The following is a 15617-nucleotide window of genomic DNA, read 5'->3' as shown; positions in this document are numbered from 1 at the left end:
ATAGTGATTTCGATATATGAATTAAAAAATAAATAGAAAAAAGAAAAGAATAAAAAAAACTCAAGTAGATATTAAACCTACCACTTGATACTTAAAAAAGAAAGACTATATCCGTTGAACTATATGTTACTTAAATAAAAGTTTTAACACTTTATTTGACACCAAAAATTAGTTACTCTAAATGTCGCAAACTTAATAATATAATATAGTCTGATATCGATGGTGGGCCATGGGCTGAAGTCACTGTCCATAAAAAAAGCCCAAAATAATCAGATCAGGTTTTGATTAATTTGAAGCAAGCCTGCTGTTGAATTACCAGTGATATGGACCACAGATATTAAAATCAATTTGACTTATTTTTGCACAGACAAGATTGGATTTCTCATTACAAGCTGGAAATTTTGGGGCTTTTGATACCTCTGGGGCCCATAATAACCACTATACCATACAGTAATTATTATTTTGTTGATAAATAAATTCATCGTGTTGTAATAATTGTTGCTCGACCAATAAAAATATTGAGGAGGTATCTTGTGAGACGATCTCACGAATATTTATCTATGAGATGAGTCAACCCTACCAATATTCACAATAAAGAGTAATACTATTAGCATAAAAAGTAATAATGTTTCATGGATGACCCAAATAAGAGATATGTCTCACAAAATACGACATGTGATACCGTTTCACACAAGTTTTTGTCAAAAATATTTTGGTACACGAACTATTATTAAATTAATTTACGAACTAATATATATGACTTAATAGGTGCATGTTTATACTAAAAGTCATTTTTTACCTCGAATATAAATTGCTTAAGTGCTAATATTGTTATTAAATTCAACTAAATATACATTTTATTACAAATGTTATAATTATTATTGATAAATTATGTATTAAATTATAATACGTTTTTAAAATATTTATAAATATATAATAAAATGACTTCTTCTTTTTTTTTCCTCTATCTATATTATAGTAGTATATGATTTTGTAGCAATAAAATTAGAACTCAATAAAGAATCATATATACTGATAAAATATATATTAATATATTGATAAAGATATAATGAAATAAATATATTTAAATTATATTATAAGTTTGAAAAACAACGAAACTTAAACAAAATTCTTAAATCAAATGTAGGGACTTCTGATCGACAAAATCACACAAATCTGGACAACATGTAGTGTCGGTTTTCCAAATTTTTGACTTCACATATTCAAATTGTTCTCTTTTCAGAAGATTTTTTTATGGTTTAAAACTTTCGAACTGAACACTTTTCAGAATTTTTAAATATCAAATTTCAAAAATTAAAGTGGTGATTAGAGTTACTTCAATCGTGCGATACAATATCTCAGGACTCCTAAAAAATGTATTTATTTTATTATATTTCAATGGCATGTATGGTTTGTTTGTTGAGTTGCAATTTTATTTATAAATAACTATAATATTGATAAAGAAAAATAATATTATTTTATTGCAAATGTGTTTAAAATATATTATATTTGAGTATATATATTTATCTAGTGAGATATATTTGCATTAATTAACCGTTCTAATATTTTAATACCAAGACTATGATACTTATCATAATATAATTTAAAGAATTATATTCTTTTTAAAAACATAATATCCAAATCAAGATAATTTAATTTTCTCAGTGCAATGTACATTCAACCAAATTGAGTTCATTGAAAATATTAGGCGGCATGACAATTGTTCATCCATTTTCAAATTTAAAATAAAATATATAATATTTTTTTAAAATATATATATATATATATATATATATATATATATATAATTAGAAGTGATTGTGTAACGACGACGGTGTTCGATTAAAGATAAGATTTTATCTGAATATTCAAGATAAACCTAACACATTAGACATCATATATGTGGAAGGCAACCATACAAAAGGTGGAAAGATAATACAAATGATTAGTCAAATAAAAGGAGAGAAAACAAAACAAAACAAAATTCTATTTAACAAAGTTACTAATAAAGATTTACTTAATCCAACTTCTAAACCACTAAAATAATCATGCTCATCATTCTACTAAGAAATGATTAAGTGGTCAAAAACCAAACCTAAAAAAGGATGATTATTATTACCTCATTGATGTGAAATTATGAGTGGACAACTTGGTGGCTAGATAGGTTAGTGTCTAAGTGAAAGATCCAATGGTGGGACAAAGGGATTCCTCCATTAATGGGATATAGAGTATTAGTAGGTAATGCAATCCCCTATATACGGTTTGGTCGATACTGGGTGTGGGGGCAGTGCCCCACACCCAATCAACGGTCCAGATCATTTCATGGGGGGGGATTTTTAAAAAAAAAAAAAACTAAGGGCCAGAAAAATTCTGGCCCTTGGATCTGCCCCTGCAGGCAGTAGGTCGAATTTTCCCCTATATACCATGCTACCACCAATTCTTTTGAAAAAAAATTTAGGAAAAAAGACTTGGTTTTGAAGTGATGTTGGTTAATCTAGGTGGTGTCACTTTCACCTCTCTTGTCCTTGTCTATTTCATCGTTGGGATTCGAGTTTTCTTTTCTTTCTATTTTTCAAAGAAACAAGAATATATGGGAGAGAAAGTATGGCAAGATTTTAAAACATAGGACACTCCCACTTGTTTTTGGTAGGGCTTTAACATTGCATTGATGAGACATTTTCCCAATTATACATAATTGATTGAATAACATGTGGAAGAAGATATTTAAGAAAATGGTTTAGAGAGAAATCTATTTTTTAGGGTTTATGTAGAATATACATCAAAGGATGTATAGATTACATATTCTTTTTATATGTATGCTAAAATGCGTCTAGATACAACATCTTTCAGTTTGTGTTACAGAAAAAAATACTGATGTAACATCATTACTTATAAAAAATATTTTATTGAGCTATATTAATGACTCGAAAAATAACTAGATGTGTTTTATTGTAGTTATCTAATATAAGACAATGGGACGGATAAATAAATAAATAAACATGTCCAAAACTTGTCTCATATTCTTGTTGAATAGTAGTTGTGTGTTAGATGTCATGTATTCCTTCATATCTACGGTGTCGTTTGACACCGCTGGAAGAGTTGTCCACTTGAATGACCGATTGATGTAATTTGTTTGGTTGTGAAATTCAGTGAATTCTAACATGGAGTTGGATTAAATCATCCAGTCTTACATTTGTTTCGTTTAGTGGACCAACATGGGAGATCATCAACACGACTAGTTGTGCAATTTTTTGTTGACAAAAACTTATGTAAGACGGTCTCACGGATCGTATTTTGTGAAACGAATCTCTTGTTTGGGTCATCTATGAAAAAATATTATTTTTTTATGCTAAGAGTATTAATTTTTATTGTGAATATTAGTAAGGTCGACCTGTCTCACAAGAGACCTACTCTTTTCTGTTTTATATATATATATATATATATATATATATATATATATATATATATATATATATATATAAAGCTACATTAAACATTAGGTCATTGGAAATTATGGCGTAAACACGTAATTTGAGTTAAGTACGCTTTCTAGTTGAGAAGTTTGTGTTGTTTTTTTTTTTAAAAAAATATATTTAAATAATGATTTATTTATTTATTTTGGATTCTTATCTTCACATGGACCAACAACACGCTTTTACTGAAGAAAAGGAAGCAAAAGATTAACGTTTCAAATGAAAGCAAAGAGTTCCTTTATAATTAATCTTTCCAATCTAAATACTTGTGGCATCGTGTTTACAAAAGATTATGATTTTGAGTGATCAAATTTATAAATTATGAAGAAGTGCGGTAAAAATGAAAAAAAGAAGAAGAAACCGATGTTTGAAAACAAAATAGAAAAGACAAAAACTTGTGTGAGACGGTTTCACATGTCTTATTTTTGAGACGGATATCTTATTTGAGTCATTTACGAAAAAATATTACTTTTTATGTTAAGAGTATTACTTTTAGTTGTGAATATGGGTATGGTTGACTCGTCTCACAGATTAAAATCCATAAGACAGTCTCACATGAGACCAACTCAATAGAAAAACCGAAAATCAGAAGAAGACGATGTTTGATAAATAAGTTATTATAATATTAAATTTTACAATAATAATTGTTGTTTCATTGTAGAAATAGAATCAGTATTCCACCAGCTTTTAGATTCCAATTCAATTAACAAGAATATAAATGCATAATCTGCACATAAAACTGGTTTTTTTTTTTTAAATCCAAAAATCATTTTTCTTTTGTAATTACAAACACTCCCTATATCTGTGTGGATTCAAGGGTTTTAATGATTTTAGGAAATTTATTATATCTTCTAAAAGCGTGAAATCTATAACAGTAACAAATATGAGTGAGTTTCTTGTGAGACAGTCTGACAAATCTTTATATGTGAGACGGATCAACACTATCGATATTCACAATAAAAAGTAATATTCTTAACATAAAAAATAATATTTTTTCATGGATAACCCAAAAAAGTGATCCGTCTCACAAAATATGACCTGTGAGACTGTCTCACACACGTTTTTGTCAACGAATATACCAATTCACCCCCATAATTTGTCTTTTATCCTATTTGATTAAATCCAAATTTGATCATATTCTTCCAAATATCTAGCTATTTATTTTGAACCCTACCCCACCTTAGCTATGGGACCAAAAATTATACTCCAAAATTGGACAAAGGGGTGTGATTAACACATTTCCATGTCTTCACGTTGCAAGAAAAGTTTATTGTCAATGACAAGGAAAAAAGGAAGCATGGACCTTACATTACTTGAGGTCTTCTTTTCTTACCATGAATATTTCCTCGCCTATATTTTACTTTGTATATTATACTGAAATTCTGTGAAACTCGAATGTTTACTGTAAAAAAAATTACTTTTTTTTAATAATATATTGATTTTATGTCATTTCTTTAGTATTTATTTGAATTTCAAATATTCAAGAATGTGGAATTTCTATAATTATTTGAATAATACGAGCACCGTGTTGATATAGTAATAATGTTTATAATAAATGGGAGATGGTATGGTTCAAAGTCAACATGGCCAAGGATTTTGTTTTATTTTTTGGGGCCCCCTTCTAGTTGTGATTTTATTTTTTGTGGAGATGTTTAAATGTCCTTGATCAATGATGAAATATAAGTGGGAAAATTTTTTTTATAGACTTTATATATATATATATATATATATATATATATATATATATATATATATATATATATATATATATATATATATGAAAATTGTATTTTTTTGTCATATATATTTTATAATTTGTGATTTTTGTCATTTATATTATCAATTTCAGTCTTAATAGTATATATTCTGATTTTTTTATATATAATTTTAATTATTTTTCATTGATAGTGTTGATGTGACATTATGAACGTCAATGTTGTATCGATGCTACATCAACACCACGTCGAAAAAAGATTGAAATTACCAAAACAAGAACGAAAACAAAATTAATGGACTAGAACTGAAATATGACAACATAAAGAGTGGGTCTCATGTGAGAGCGTCTCACGGATCTTAATCTGTGAGATGTGTCAGTCATACCAATATTCACAATAAAAATTAATACTCTTAGTATAAAAAGTAATACTTTTCTATGGATGACCCAAATAAGAGATCTGTCTCACAAATATACGACCCGTGAGACCGTCTCACACAAGTTTTTGCCCAACATAAAAGACCAAGATAAATATATATATATATATATATATATATATATATATATATATATATATATATATATATATATATATTTAATAGATTTTCAAACATGAAGTGATAGACTCATTAATTAAAGGAAACAGACTTGTAACTAAAAACTAATTTAATCTCAAGCAAAGTAGTGGAAATTGAGGTTTCAATAGGGTAGGCATCATAAAATTTATTATAATTTAAAGTAGATATATCAATGACTTTATTTCATTTTTCAACTTGGGAGATGGTTAGACAAAATTTTAGGAAAAGGACAATTAATTTCTTCTTAGATGATAGCGCGGGCAGGATAGTTATCGCTAAAGTCCCTTTTTTTAAAAGATTGGGAGACAAATCAAATTGTGGAGGTTGGAATATATTTAGTGATTTTGGTCAATTTCTTTTACTTTTAAAACACTTCAAAATTGGTGCATTTGATGAATCATGTAATAAGATTGATAGTTATGTTCAACAAACATGAACAATATTTGCCTTTTGTTTTAAATCGGAGGTGTTGCGTGATAGATTTGAAATCAATGGTTTCAGAAACACCGTATTTCAAACTACATTAATTCATTGTTAGATTTCGAATCATCGTTTTTTCAAAAATAGGATGTGTTTGAAGACAACAAATTTCAAAATTTCTAGTAGATTAATATTACTTGAGCATGAAATTAAAGTTCTACTTGGACTGATGGACCTGAGAATAGTGTGTTTTAAATCTATAGATTTGAAATTCAGTAGATTTCAAATATATTAAATATCGAAATATGCAATTTTCGATAATAGTTGTAGTAAATTTCAAGTACATCAATCATCTGAAATACATCATTCAAATTGATACCCCGTAAGAGCTCGAGTCATGGATGACCCGGAATATCAAATGGATTCCCAAATCCGAGTAAGTCTGCAGGTGGATTCTTCTGGAGCCGGGCAGGTGTAAGCCCATGCTCTACTCTCCGGGCAGTCATAGGCCCGGGCTCTTGTATAAATCTCCAGGGAGGCATTCTACCCGGCCACCTCGATATGAGCACCGCACTCGAGTATACTAGCAGAATTAGGATGTGAGCGACTGTCCCATCTCTGACACCGTGCCGATGAGTTGACATGTCAGAATATAGGGTGTGCTCAACTGTCCTACTATAATTAGTAGGTAGAACGGAGAACGAGGTCATCATTACTCCTCATACTATAAATATCAGGTTCTCTCTTTACATTTACATTGGATTCATCACACCAATATCACAGCCATCACTTGGCTACATTGGTTTTATTGCTTGAGTACCCTGCTGACTTAAGCATCGGAGTGGTCACGCCGGACACCCCTCCGACGCCCATTCACGAGTTCCTCTCCTTGTCTGCAGGTCATAGTGGAAGCTATAGCTCACAAGTTCATCTACTTTGCTCATTTTCCTGAACAACATTATAAATTATTGATTCGATCCGGTGGAGCACCCGACCTTGCTCATCCATTTCGCCAGGATCGCATCATTGGCGCCGTCTGTGGGAAATTGAGCTCAAGACGTAGATATGGTTTCCATTCAAAAATAAGCCCAACTCTGCTTGGCAAACATACAAGTCCGACCAGCTCGGCACTCAGATCTTATATGTGGATTTTATATGGGCTCAAAGTTCAGCAGCTATCCCGGATTGATGTGGAAGATCATTTGTTGTGCACTCAGCAGCATATAGCTATATTAGTCAACTAATATAGCTCAACCAGAGAAGTTCCACTCTACCGAAAATGAATTTGGATTCAATATTTCCAGGTTAGTAATTTGGTTTTTAAACTAATATAGCAGGAGAAGCAAAATCTTGAAAATCCGGGAGACACAAGGCCCCGACACTAAATCTATTAAATCCGGGAGGTATGAGGCCCCGGCACATTCTATTAAGTCCAGGGATCCATACCCTGGCCCGAGGACCCGTACCTCGGCCATATATTAAGTCCAGGGATCCGTACCCTGGCTCGGGGCTCCGTACCTCGACCATTTATGAAGGCCAAGGCTCTGCACCTTGGTTATTTATAAGCCCAGGGTTCTCAAACCTGGCTCGGGGCTCCGCACCTCGACCATTCCCAAGTCCCGGGACACGCTCCCCGGCCCAAGGCTCCGCGCCTTGGTTATTTATAAGCCCAGGGTTCTCAAACCTGGCTCGAGGCTCCGTACCTCGACCATTCATGAAGGCCAGGGCTCCGCACCCTGGTTATCTATTAAGTCCAGGGATCCGTATCCTGGCTCGGGGCTCCGTTCCTCGACCATTCATAAAGGCAGGGCTCCGCACCCTGGTTATCTATTAAGCCCAGGGTTCTCAAACCTGGCTCGAGGCTCCGCACCTCGACCATTCCCAAGTCCCGGGACACGCTCCCCGGCCCAAGGCTCCGCGCCTTGGTTATTTATAAGCCCAGGGTTCTCAAACCTGGCTCGGGGCTTCGTACCTCGACCATTGATGAAGGCCAGGGCTTCGCACCCTGGTTATCTATTAAGTCCAAGGATCCGTACCCTGGCTCGGGGCTCCGTACCTCGACCATTTATGAAGGCCAAGGTTCCGCACCCTGGTTATCTATTAAGTACATGGATCTGTACCCTGGCTCGGTGCTCCGTACCTCGACCATTTATGAAGGCCAAGGCTCCGCACCTTGGTTATTTATAAGCCCAGGGTTCTCAAACCTGGCTCGGGGCTTCGCACCTCGACCACTCCCAAGTCCTGGGACATGCTCCCCGGCCCAAGGCTCTGCATCTTGATTATTTAGAAGCTCAGGGTTCTCAAACCTGGCTCGGGGCTCCGCACCTCGACCATTCTTAAGTCCGGGAGATATGAGGCCCTGGCATCTTATGCAAAGACCGGGAGGTACAAGGCCCCGGCATCTTATCTCAAGTCCATGAGACACGAGACTCCGGCATTTCATCTCATTTCTGGGAGACATGAAGCCCCCGATGCTTTTATAGAACAAGATTGATTATCTCTTTGGGAATCCAAGCATGACCGATCGGGACAGCGAGTATGACTCTAGCCCGACTATTTCAGGGATGTGTGATGATACCCCGTAAGAGCTCGAGTCATGGATGACCCGGAATATCAAATGGATTCCCAAATCCAAGTAAGTCTGCAGGTGGATTCTTCTGGAGCCGGGCAGGTGCAAGCCCATGCTCTACTCTCCGGGCAGTCATAGACCCGGGCTCTTGTATAAATCTCCAGGGAGGCATTCTACCCGGCCACCTCGATATGAGCACCGCACTCGAGTATACTAGCAGAATTAGGATGTGGGTGACTGTCCCATCTCTGACACCGTGCCGATGAGTTGACATGTCAGAATATAGGGTGTGCTCAGCCGTCCTACTATAATTAGTAGGTAGCACGGAGAACGAGGTCATCATTACTCCTCATACTATAAATATCAGGTTCTCTCTTTACATTTACATTGGATTCATCACACCAATATCACAGCCATCACTTGGCTACATTGGTTTTATTGCTTGAGTACCCTGCTGACTTAAGCATCGGAGTGGTCACGCCGGACACCCCTCCGGCGCTTATTCACGAGTTCCTCTCCTTGTCTGCAGGTCATAGTGGAAGCTATAGCTCACAAGTTCATCTACTTTGCTCATTTTCCTGAACAACATTATAAATTATTGATTCGATCCGGTGGAACACCCGACCCTGCTCATCCATTTCGCCAGGATCGCATCACAAATCAAATTAATCAGTTCAAACACATCCCTGAATTAAATTAAACATAGCCTACAAGAAAAGTTGACGTGTGACATATAATTAATTAGAAATATGGTTGAAAATTGGAGAATGATGTATTGTGTGGTGATTTAGACCAAATGATGGTACGATTTTTAATTAATTAGGTTTGGTACTCAATGGGTGCACCACAACTGAGGAAAGAAACTTTAATGAATAGATATGAATGAATAAATGTTTGGTCCAATCACCCATTTAATTTATTTATATAAATATTAATGTTTTTTTTTTAAATTAAATGTAATGTACGTAAAAGTCCACTCCAAATAATGCACCTGACCCGCATAAGCACGCTATTATGCTGATTTAGACTTGACCCCAACAATAAATTTATTGCAAATTAATATTTTTTTACGTGATCTTGAGGGTAACTCCAAATTTCATTTGTAAAAAAAAAAATGTAATTTATAAACCTGTTTACTTTTTTTTATGAATTATAAAGATGGGGAGTGAGATTCGAACCCGAGTAGTCACTATGTGTACAAATGATACTACCGCTCTAAATCTTTTACCTTTGTACACAACATGTTGTTTAAGGATGTCAATTCAGATGGGTTGGGTCGGGTTATACAATAGTACTATTCAAAAATATATACTATGAATTCATCAGTAAATTTTATTCCAAAATATTTTTAACTCCTATAATATCAAATATCAATTTAAAAGTAATCCGACAAATTTTTTTTTGAAATAGTTTGTCCACTTGTCCTAAGTCCTAACCTCATTAATTGCTAACTTTTTGGCTGTACCTGCCGTATCAGGGGGTCCCATATTCCGTCTGGGCATGTGTTTAAATTCATTCGGTGACTCTACTTACTGTACATCCAATTGGAAAAGGAAACAGCCTATTTTCAATTCAATTTATTTTATTTTTTAAACAATACATTGAAAAAAGAAAAAAAAATTGCATTATAATGTGTTTTTGAATTGGAGGAGTGGATTGATGATACACACACGTAATCAGACGTGAGAATTAACAAAAGGGGTATTGGATTTCACGTGTGCCTTGAACTTGGGCACTTTTTTGCTTTTTTCTATGATAAAATCTTAAATAAATAAAGTCCTTTGGGATTCAGTTCCGGGAAAGGGTAAAAATATGTCACACAGAAAACGATGTTTAGCAGTGCTGCCCATCAATCAACTCCTGCGGGCGGAATCTTCAAAACTATCTCTAATTTTTTCCAGGAATTATAAATGCTTTTTTCTATCAAGATATTTTTTATTATCAATTATAATATTTTAGACACAGTTTCCTTAGATATTGATCTTCTAGCTTTGAAATATTACATATGTACAATATTTCTATATGTATCACAACATTTTTCGCAATTTTTTTTTAAAAAAATTGTAATGCTTTCTCGTATAGATGACAACGGAGCATGGTGGGGGTAGCTTTTCCATATCCACACTCAATTCTATCCTCATCTCATCTTCTTTTTTTTCGGGTTCAGATATCTTTAAATCGCGGGGTTCAAATTCTCATTCTCGTCCTCATTTTCATCCCTACTTTAAAAATAGTAATGATCGAAGCGGGGGCAAGGGCGGTTCGAGGAATCTCTAAACATTAATAATATAATTAATAATACTATTGATGACACCATAATACTATTGATGACATCATAATTTCATCTTAGATTCGGTCTGGTGAGGGAGTCTTCAAATCTCCCAAGCTTTTGAGATCGGATCGGTACTGAAGGGTAATTGTAAAACATGTGTACATTGGTCTGGTGAGGGAGTCTTCAAATCTCTAAACATTAATTACCCTCCATATTTCTCATATCTGCATGTAGAAGAGTAATTGTAAAACATGTGTACATCGGAGCTAAAACTTTCAAAACAAAACATGTTCAAATAACCACAAATTTGACTACTTTTTCTAGAGCGTGGTAATTAAATGTCGGCTTTAATTAATTGCCGTACACATATATTAATAGATCGGTGTGAGTTTCCATCTGATCAATTAAATAATAATTTTTACACAAAAAATAATATTTTTTATGTGATAAATCAAATAAAACATCCGTCTAACAAAATTAACCATGAGATCGGTTTCTCTCATTTTAATTTTTATGATATTAATAAAATTAAAGTATTAACTATAATTTTCTATTTATAATTCAACTCTCAAAAAATTCCAAATTAAATTAAGTAAAATACTTGTAGTCAAATAAAACTGCTAAGTTGCAATAGGAAGAATTAGACGAACGGTTGGATTATAGTATTAATTTATTGTTAGGGCTTAAATAGTCGATATAAATTATAACCCGTCACCACTATAATATCGTGTACACTAATCAAATAAAGCGACATTGATGTGATTTTGGTATAAACTAGTCGTTTATCGCTAATAATATTGTTAAATTAAATTATAAAAAATATTATCACTATGCCAAAAATGACTTTTTACTTCAGATATTATCTGAAGTAATAGGGTATTTAAGTGCCGAAGTATATGGACGTGAAGTAATAGATATACCTTTTACTTCGCATAATACCCGAAGTTGTAGTATTGAAAATACCGAAGTCTTTTGGCCGGTTTTGGGAGAAAAACCGGTCCAGAATTGGACCGGTGTCGAAGTAATAAATGTGTTTTACTTCATCGATTATAGTGAATAATGAAGTAGTATATCATATAACTTCCTCTTAATTATTATTTAGCGACGAAATTCATGTTCAAAACCGTCGCTATTGTGCGACGGAATTCATGTTCAAAACCGTCGCTATTGTGCGACAGAAGTAATGTTAAATACCGTCGCTAATGTGCGACGGAATTTATATCAAAAACCGTCGCTACGTAGCGACGGGGTTCATATAAGTTCCGTCGCTAATATGTTAGGTAAATTAAAAAAAAATTTAATAATTCTGTGTTATGAATTGGTGCGGTAAAATATAAAAATTTAATAAATCTGTGTTATGAATTGGTACAATCGTGTAAAAGATAAAAATTTTAAGTATCGTAAAGTGGTAAAATCGTGTAAGAAATAAAAATTTTAAGTGTTGTGAAATTGTAAAATCGTGTAAGTGATAAAAATTTTAAGTGTTGTGAAGTTGTAAAATTGTGTAAGTGAGAAAAAATTTTAATTGTTGTGAAGTGAAGTGGATGAAATTGGAGAGAATTTGTATGTATTTATAGAGAGTGGTGGAAGAAAATAGAGGGAAAAATAGGCGGGATTGAATTTTTTTGAAAATGGCGACGGTTTTAGTAAAAACCGTCGCAACATTTTAAATTGGCGACGGTTAAAATGGAGGGAAATACATCCGGGGTGGAATTTTTTTGAAAATGACGACGGTGTTCTTTTAACCGTCGTCAAATTTTTAATCGGCGACGGTTGACTTTAACCTGTCGCTACTTTTAGCGACGGTCAAATAACAACCGTCGCTAAATATAGCGATAGTTTTTAAAAAACAGTCGCTAGTTTTAAATATGCGACGGATTTTATTTGACCGTCGCTAAAATTAGCGACGAGTTAAATTAAACCGTCGCCGATTTAAAATTGGGCGACGGTTTAAAAAATCCGTCGCATGTTTTAATCTTTTTACTTCACTACGTCGTATTTTCATTATTTTTTACTTCATCAAAATTGATATGCCGAAGTAAAATATATAAAAAAAATACAGTGAAGTCCGTGTTTTTAAACATCCAAAGTAAAATACATTATTTTACTTCGCTTGTGTTATTAATGAAGTTATTGGTAATATATTACTTCGTAATTTATTTTTGCCGAAGTAACGTCTGGCGAAGTAAAATGTCATTTTTCACATAGTGTATAAAATAATAAATTTGATTACTGCATATATAAATACCCTTTGGTACGTACTCTGGCGCCGTGTCGTGGTGCATAGGGTCCAGCAAACGAAGTGCAGAGTACGCGCCACTATTATTTTATTATATTTTAATTAATTTATTTTAAACTTTTATTTGTTTGGTAATAACAAAGAATCCTCCAACCTAACAAGATTGAGTCAGATTCAATATTATCTATGCAGCTTAAAAAACCAATGCACATTAAAATGATGTATGGATTTGGCCTATGAAGCTTGAAAATTCGTAGAGTGGGGCGGAATAATTAATTAATTAATTAATTTAGTTGAATGGTTGCTCCGTACTTTCCTTGGTAATAAAGTTTTGGCGGGACGGATGCTCGTGTCTTGTCTCTGCATGCTTTGCTTGGTGGCACAAAATCTACATTTTAATTTTCACCGCGACAGCGACATTTCGGCCAGTCCGACGTGTCGGCCTTGACGCTGCTGCACCTCTCACTGTCACTCCTTTACCTTAAATAATTAAAAAAACTCGACTTCACGCGCTTAATTTAGCCTTCATTTTCGGACAAACGTCACTTTCGAACTTAATTAATATAAGATGAGACGTTGTTTTGGGATTTGGATTTGAAAACACATTTGGTATCGTATATTTTGTGTAGATAAATTTAAAAAATTGTCAGATTAAACGAAATGATTATATGATCATCTTGTATAAAAAATACAGGACTATGTTTTCAACAAGATTCAAATCCGTTGTTTTGCTAGTATTTATTACCTAATATATCGAAGAATATTATTTATATATATATATGTATATATACACACACTAAGAATGACTTGATATGAAAGAAAAAAAGTTAATACTTCAAAACTGTAATTAATTATGTAAGTCGACATTATTGTTTTTTTCCCCTGAAAAGTGAATACTTCAAAAATGTAATTAATTGATTTAAGGAAAAATGAAATTCAACAATTTGTTTGTTTCCCTCGGGGAATTCAGGAAAATGAAGAGAATTCCGAAGGAGAATCAAGAAAGATTGACGTGAAGACTGGCCGTTCTGCCGGAGTTACAAACGGGGCAAGCATGAAAAGATGACCCACACTGAGTACAGAGGCACAGATGCCTGCACGGCAAAAGCAGCACGCACGATTCCTCTTTCCCACAGCTCCTGCAGATCCTATCGCTTCTCAGGTGTTTGTCCCCGTTCAACTCCTCGAAGTTGCTGTCGCAGCAAGATTCGGCATCGTCCGCCGCGTCGACGGGGTGCTGTTGTTCGTCTTGGACTTGGGCCAGGACTTGTTCAAGATCGGATCTAAGGGCGCTGGCCTTGGCTTCATTGGTGTGTGCCAAATCCCTCCAGATTTGGTTTTCCATCGATAGCGATTTCACTCTCTCCTCCAGTGCCCAGTTCAGCTTTCCAATCTTTTCGAGTTGATCTTCTTTTTCTTTCACTGTCTTCAATATGTTTTCTTTCACTGCGGCCGCCATTCGCCGGGAGAATCTTCTCTGTCTTTCTTCCATTTCCATCCTCACTTTCTCCTCCTACATTTTATTTTCCGACAACATTCGTATATATCAACATTGAGAGGTAATAATTTGGAAAGAGTAAGAGACGAAAGAGACAAATCGTAACATACATGTTGGGATATGAGTCGATCCATTTCCATTCGTTGCTGGTGGATCTGAAGCGTGATGTCTTCTCCTAAAAAATTGAAAGAACTGCAACGATTATTCGCACTCTGGTTCTGCGCAACGTTTGGATACGACGAAAGTATCGGATTGACCGATTCCCTTCCACGCTTCCTCGAAACAGGAGCCACGCCGGAGCCGAGCCAGTTCTCTGATTTCATTGCCGCGGTTTTGACCGGAAAAGTATCCGCTAACGTTGAGCAGTAAATAGGCAAAGCAGCATCCGTCGCCGTTGTGATCCCAGATAACGGAGCCACAACTCCGTACGCCATCTGAGCTCCAAACGCGCTGCTCCCATTTCTTTCGTCGCCGTTCACCATCAACCCTCTGCCAAAAAAGAAAAACCAACCTTTAGCTATATTTCTCTCTCACTGTAAACCCATAAAGAAAAAGAAAGCAAACAAAAAAAACCCTTGAAAAATAACCGAACGTACTGATTGCCAAGAACCGGTGGACGAAACAGATGGAGATGCCGGGCTTCAACTGCCATTACAGATCCAATAAAATTTCTCGGTGTTCTTGGAGATAAGTGAAGGAGAAACGTCAGGCATGTATTTATAATATCGTAACTTGCATGTAAATCTATCCTCGAGTTTGCGACAGATGGAATTGAGAGGTGGAGAGAAGAACAATGAGAGAAGCTGAGTAAATCAAGAAATGAATGAGATGAAAAAATGAAACGATGGTTTCAA

The 15617-nt window shown here is 34.5% G+C and overlaps 1 protein-coding gene across 1 annotated transcript; it reads right to left on the bottom strand.

Annotated features, from left to right (window-relative positions):
* Nucleotides 1–14096: 14096 nt before the first annotated feature.
* On the bottom strand, nucleotides 14097–15617 carry LOC140836865 (probable BOI-related E3 ubiquitin-protein ligase 2). The gene is made up of 3 exons (XM_073202722.1): nucleotides 15360–15617; nucleotides 14874–15252; nucleotides 14097–14778 (listed from the first exon to the last, which is right to left on the bottom strand). The coding sequence occupies exons 1-3, from the start codon at nucleotides 15413–15415 to the stop codon at nucleotides 14263–14265; spliced, it is 951 nt and encodes a 316-aa protein (XP_073058823.1). The 5' UTR covers nucleotides 15416–15617; the 3' UTR covers nucleotides 14097–14262.

Source organism: Primulina eburnea, chromosome 7, assembly GCF_022965805.1.
Source record: "Primulina eburnea isolate SZY01 chromosome 7, ASM2296580v1, whole genome shotgun sequence".
NCBI classification, from domain to species: Eukaryota; Viridiplantae; Streptophyta; class Magnoliopsida; order Lamiales; family Gesneriaceae; genus Primulina; species Primulina eburnea.
The sequence above is the reverse complement of the archived record's forward strand: the minus strand, read 5'-3'. Positions and strand labels throughout refer to the sequence as shown.

Excerpts from the sequence above, each read along its gene's own strand:
- LOC140836865 (XM_073202722.1), bottom strand. The coding sequence starts at position 15,415 with ATGGCAGTTGAAGCCCGGCATCTCCATCTGTTTCGTCCACCGGTTCTT. Across the intron at positions 15,253-15,359 it reads CCACCGGTTCTTGGCAATCA|AGGGTTGATGGTGAACGGCG; the intron begins GTACGTTCGGTT and ends CTTTTTTGGCAG. Across the intron at positions 14,779-14,873 it reads ATCGACTCATATCCCAACAT|GAGGAGAAAGTGAGGATGGA; the intron begins GTATGTTACGAT and ends AATAAAATGTAG.